This window comes from Eubalaena glacialis, chromosome 17, assembly GCF_028564815.1.
Source record: "Eubalaena glacialis isolate mEubGla1 chromosome 17, mEubGla1.1.hap2.+ XY, whole genome shotgun sequence".
Classification (NCBI taxonomy): Eukaryota; Metazoa; Chordata; class Mammalia; order Artiodactyla; family Balaenidae; genus Eubalaena; species Eubalaena glacialis.
The window spans coordinates 85714295-85720294 of NC_083732.1; the positions used below are offsets into that span (position 1 = coordinate 85714295).

Genomic DNA, 6000 nt, shown 5'->3' on the forward strand with positions numbered 1-6000 from the left:
GGCTCCCGGGACAGCTGGGTGGCGGTCAGTGTGAGAGCCCAACAAAGCCTCTGACGAAAACGGCGGCCACAGATCCAAGGCAAAGTGGTAATTATATATGTTCTTAAAATCCCGTTCACCGAGTGCGCTACTAACTGCATCCGGGAAGCAGCGTACACTAGCAGAGGGAGTGAGGGTGGCTCCTGCCCCACCCTGGAGACTCGAGCTCAAAGTTGAAGCACGCATGCTCAAGAAACCACTCAAGGTTAGATTAAAAAGAAGAACGCCCGTGAAGATGCACCTGACTCATTAATATCACTGCCCCATAGGAGGAGGTTCCTTGGAGGGCCTGGCTTGGGGCTGGGTTTTGGTCTAGGCCTAGGAGCACCTTAATTTGCATTTATATTAAAAAAGAAGAAAACAAACAGAATTAACTACAAAGGTGCTTGGTTTCCCGTAAATCTGAGCTCTTCAGAGCTAAACAGCTTCCTAGGGCAGAGTCTGAGGCTCAGCTGATGTCAAAATTCATGGATTCTCACCTACGAAGTGCACACAGCACTGTACCAGGAGGCTGCAGGCACGAGGGATCCCACTGGCCCTTCAGAGTCACCCTGGCGGGAGGTTACAGTGTCACGCCCCTTCTACAGGTGGCGAAACAGGATGGGAGTCAGCACACCACCCTCCCCTTCATGGTCTTCCCGTCTGACAGGACTCAGGTTCCAAGCCCGGTCAGCGGGCTCCAGGTTCAGCATCTTTCCACCGCAGGGCAGCTGAGTTAGGACAGTCTTTTCTTCCTAGCCTTACACATATATTCCACCCTTTCTTTCTGGAAAATCAGCTGGAAACTCAACAAAAGAAGTGAGGAATAAGTCAGCACAGTCATCAGCTGCCCCTCCACACGCTTCACCTGGCCACCCTGCCTTGACCCTTTCTCTTTGGAGTCCTAACCGTCAGAGGCACATGCCCAGAACTGCCAATCAGAATCAATAAACGCAATCGATAAGAACCTTATCAGGTAAATGGAACATCTCTGGGTTTGATTTTAACTCCAACCGTCTCTTCAATGTTGCAGTTCAACTCTTGGGACCAGCCAAAGGTTTCCTGTGCTCATTTCACTACTGGTGGCCAGCATGCTCGCAGATTTCATCTGATTTGGGTCTATATCACTCAAGGCACTTTAGGGAATGATGAGTTCTTCCCCTCCCCAGGGGTGGTCAGTTTTGGAGGCATATCCCCGGCTCTCTGGCTCTCCCGCAAGCAGGCCCCTGCCCCGCAGGATGGATGCCCCGTGCATGTGTGTCATGGCCACAGCTCACACTGGAAGTGTAAAGAACAGAAACGATGGTTATGACTGGCTGGCCCTTTCAGGAGCTGGAAGCACAGGGTGGGAAAGGAAGGACTTTACTGTGTTTTGGCCCCTGGGCCAAGGGCGTGTGGCAAGAGGAGCAAAGCTGGTTCCGCAGACAACAGAAGGACAATTTCCTCCTGAAAACATAAAAACCTACACCAATGAATTAAACATTTCAAACAAGATGACTCTCTAAAAACTCTTTTCAACCAAGAAGGAAAGACAAGCCGTCCTGTGCTGGCGCTTCCTGTTGCATATGGCACTGAGAAATCCTGTTTTTTCAGCACACAGAGCTTTCCAGAGAAGGAAAAATATCAAGGGGAAAATCAGAGAAGGAGATCCAGAGAAGTCAGGCAGGAGGGACGGAGAGAAGGATGGGGAAGAGGAGGCCTCTTCTCAGGGCACAGGGGCACAAAGAACTGGAGGGGAGCAAACTAGAGGTGGCCCCAAGCCAATACAGTGGCCCTGACAGGTCCAAGGAGGTGGCCATGAGAGGCCGGGTGCCGCGCCGGGACAAGGTGCACACCACAGAGACACCACCCTGCCTCCTGCAGCCGTGGGGAGGGCAGCCCCAAATCCACTGGGATGAAGTGACCTGCTCTATTTCCCACAGGTCTCCAAGTATGATGGACGCAAGTTGCCCGAACCCCTTGGCCTCAGTGGGGGTCCTGCCCTAGGTGCCCACGAGAGGCTGCTTCACGGGCAGCACCTTTGGGCTCAGACCCCCAGGAATCCCCAGGGTGTACCAACTGGACTCTCTCCCCGGACCGGAGCTGAACTTCCCCGGCTTCTGGGCAATACGCACACGTGCCTTACCCACCGGCACAGCCTGGGGGTGGGCTGGTCCTGCCCCCCCCCACGGGCCCTCCGCCGCGCTCCTAGAGCCTCTCACCAGGCTGCCACCGCCCCGCCCCCCCATCACCAAAGAGCAAACCCTCTCCTCCCAGGGGCCTGGCACGACCAGGCTCCAGTATGGAAGAAGAGGAGCCAGGAGGCAGGAAAACTGAAACCTGGGCTCGGAGAAGGCTGGAGGCTGGCGAGGGTCAGCGCCTGCCTCGCTCCGAGAGCCGTCCGCGGCCACCTGAGTCGGTCTCCGCGCCGCAGGTGCCAGGCCAGCCCTCTCCAACTCCCGGAGAGGTAGTAAGTGTAAGGCTTGGAGGCCCGCGCAGCCCAGCCCGCGCCGGGGCGGTGGGTGGGTGGGTGTCTGCTGTGGGATTATTCTTAGCGCTCCACTCTCTTCGCAAAAGTGGCGCCTCCGCCCTCCAGGCTCCGGCACGCTCGCTCCGGGCTCGCACGCCCGGCCCAGACACCGGCGCGGAGGAGAGCACCGGGTGGGGTCCGCGAGGGGTGAGACGGCGCGGAGGCGCAGGAGAGGCGGGGGCTCCCGGAGAGGAGGGGGCGCTGCGGGAGGGGCCCCGGCGACAGGCTGCGTTTAACCCTCGGCGCCCCGCACCCAGCCCTGCGCCGCGCGCTCAGCCGCCTCCCCGGACTCCTCCCGGGACGCGGGGAGCCGGGCGGCGGCGCGCCCAGCCCTTACCTATGGTGGTGATGACCGTGATCGCAAAGTAGAAGGAGCCGGCGAATTTCCACTGGACGCCAGCGCGGTGTGGCTCCGATTGCAGGATCACCAGCTCCAGCTGCCGGTAGTCCTCGCTGCTGATGTTGTACTTGCCCTTGATCCGGATCTCCTCGGCTTTGAGTTTTTCCTCCTCGCGCATCTCGTGGTCCGACTCGAGGGCGTCGAAGACGGCGGCGCCCACCAGCAGGTAGGTGAAGGTGCAGACGATGAGGGACAGAGTCCGCACGTTCTGCCTCTTCATGGCCGCCAGCAAGGAGCCGGCGCGGGGGGCATGTCCCGCAGGCTCGCAGCCGCGCGCGTCCCACTGCAGCGCCCGGCGGCCGCCGCCGCCTCCTCCGCCGCCGCCGCCGCCGCCTCCAAGTTGTAAGCGGCGGCGGCAGCAGCAGCAGCAGCAGCAGCGGGGAGGCGGGGGGCGGGGAGGCTGGGGGGGCCCCCCTCCGCCGGGGCCGCCACAGCCGCCGCCACCGCGAGGCGGCTGGCGGGGCAGGGGCGGCGCGGGCCCGGGCTCCGGCGAGAAGGCGGACAGGCACAGGAGGCTGCTCGAGCGCCGGGGCCAGGCGTCCGGGAGCCCCGACACCCTGCGCCAGACCCGGCCGAAACAGCCCGCCCCACTGCGCAGGGCCATGCACGGCGGCCCCGCCGGGCACCGCGCGGGCCTCGCTGCCCTCCGCACCCCGCCCCCAGCTCCCGCCGGAAAAGCAGGGGCGGGAGCGGGAGCCGGAGCGCGGCCGCCGGGGCCCGCGCCCCTCCGGGTCCGGCTCCGGGGAGGCGGCGCCCAGCTAGGAGACCACAGGTCCGCACGCGCTCCGCGGGACCTCCTGCCCCTTTTACCCCTCCGCGTTCCCCTTCGAGGGGGGGTGAAAAAGTTTGCGAAGTGGCGGCGTCTCAGGAGTCCCCAGCGAGCGGGGAGGGGGCCGAGCAGGTGCAGCGGTTGGGGCGGCCGGGTGTCCGAAGGTCCGGGCGCGCTGCGTCCACCCGGGCGAGCCGGGACGCGGCGGGGTCCCAGCCAGGCGTCGGCCGGTCCACGAAGTTTGCTCGGCTCAGCCCCCGAGGCGCGGAAACGGGGCGCGGCCCCCGGGTGGCAGGGCCCGCGGCGGAGCGGCCTCGGGGGCGGCCGGGGAACGGCGCGGCGGCGGTCGCCCAGCCCGCTCCTCCGGGGGCGGCGGGCGCGGCGGAGGCGGCGGCGGGAGGGGTCCCGCGGGCCTCGCGGAGATGCGGGGTGGGCGCGGGCGCATCAGCCGCGCGGGGGTCGGGGCCCTCCGGCGTCCGGGCGTCCGGGGAGGCGGCCGCAGCGCCGCTCTGCCTGGGGCGCTGCGTGCGTGCGCGCCGGAGGGAGCCCGAGTGTGTGTGCGTGTGTCTGTGCGTATGTGTGCCTGTGTGTGTGTATATGTGTGTGTGTGTGTGTGTGTGTATGCGCGCGCGGACGCGCGCGTGTGTGCGCGCGGGCGGGCGTGTGTGTGTGTGTGTGTGTGTGTGTGTGTGCGCGCGCGCGCGCGCGCGGCAGCCCTGCTCCAGCGGGAGGGCCACGGGGGGCGGGGGCCGGGCTAAGCCGAGGCCCGGCCTCCCTCCCTCCCTCCCTCCTTCCCTCCCTCCCGCAGCCTCCCGGGCGCGCCACCTCCCGCCTGGTCACCAGCCAGCTGGAGAGGCTGCCGCGGCGGCTCCCGCTGCAGACCGAACGCGGCGCAGGGCGCACGCGAAGAGAGCTCGGGAGGGGCGGCCGGTGCAGCCGGGGAGGGGGCGGAGGCGGGCCGAGGACTGGGTGTCGCCCGAGAGGGGGTGGGGGGCGGAGCCACCAGCAGGTTTTGGCGGGGGATGGGAGGATAAATGAGGCTGCTTGGGCCGTTCTAGGCCAGCTCCCCGAGAGCACATGCAACCATGAGAGGCGGAGAGTTTGAGGGACCCGGGGTTGGGAGAAGAAACGGGATGCAGCCCAGCCGGAGAAGGCAGACAGGCAGCTTAAGGGAGAGGGGAAATCCGGCGGAGGGTGGGAGCACGAGGGGAGGGTCGGTGGGCTCCCGGGAGCGCGGCGGCTCACGCGGCTCCCCTGGGGTCAGCCACCTGGCCCGGGCGCGGGTGCGTGTCATTGGCCTGGGGCACCCCCTCGCCGCGTGCTGGGGTCCCAAGGGCCGCGTCAGACCCGGAGAGCATCGGCGGCCGGTTGGCCCAGCACCGGCCGACCTGAGCCATTCCCAGGGAGAGCGCTGAGGATGGCAGGAGCCGCCACTCTTGGGATCGGGGCCGCTGGGGAGGACGCCGCATGCCCCTTTCCCTGTCTGCTTCCTGTTGCTTTTCCGAGAAACACTCCTTGGTTCCCCGAGGTTGGGCGCGGGGTGCACCCAGAACTCAACCCTGACCCTCCCCCCTGCTCCCCGCACCGCGCGACGGCGCCTCTCGGGACCAGCCTGGGGAGGAAACCCGAGGCTCGGCCTGGGCGTAGCTATTCCCTGAGTCCAGAGAGGGGTCCTCGCTCGGCTTTACCCCCTTTCTATTTCAGCCTCCTTTGCCCTCTTCCCCCCATCTCCCTTCAGGTCGTCGAGGGCGTTTCCCTCAACCACCGGCCCCTTTAATTGCCTCTTGAGCAATGGAGCCCGAAAGCGGCAAGCGCAAGTGGCGGAGACCCCCGGGCTCCACTTCCCTGGGTCAGGCGATCTCCCTTGGACCCCAGCCAAGAAACAGATGGAGACTTGGGGAAAGGGGCGCCCCACCCCGGCGGCGGGCTAAAAAACGGGGCAGAGGCTAGCCATGGGCTATGAGGGGTAGGCCAGGGAATTATACTCAACCCTCGCGCAGCTCGCTCCGGGAGCCCTGACCCCTCTGCGTCGCCCCCTCGGGCCGTGCTTGGGCTCCCCGCCCACGGGACTCTGTCTGGGTCGAGCGAGTCTAGGGACCCACGGAGGCTCCCCGGCGGGGATGCTCTCCATCACATTTTGGGGACTCGCGGGTGCTTGCGCCCCGGGCGCACCAGGGAAGGGGGCCCCCGCTGTGGGCGACGTCTGGGCCGCCCGGTCTCCACTGGGTCTGAGCTCGCCCGCGGGGGCGGGGAGCCCCACCCCTAGCAGGCGCTCTCCCCAGAATTCACTTTGGAAACCGAGGC

The 6000-nt window shown here is 65.8% G+C and overlaps 1 protein-coding gene across 1 annotated transcript in view; it reads right to left on the bottom strand.

The window, feature by feature from the left end:
* The window catches only part of KCNK9 (potassium two pore domain channel subfamily K member 9), an 88198-nt gene extending 84667 nt beyond the window's left edge, over window positions 1–3531 (bottom strand). Inside the window, exon 1 of the mRNA XM_061172003.1 lies at window positions 2865–3531. Within this exon, the coding sequence (XP_061027986.1) occupies window positions 2865–3531 (667 nt within the window). The remainder of the gene's footprint in view (window positions 1–2864) is intronic.
* Between the last annotated feature and the right edge of the window lie 2469 nt (window positions 3532–6000).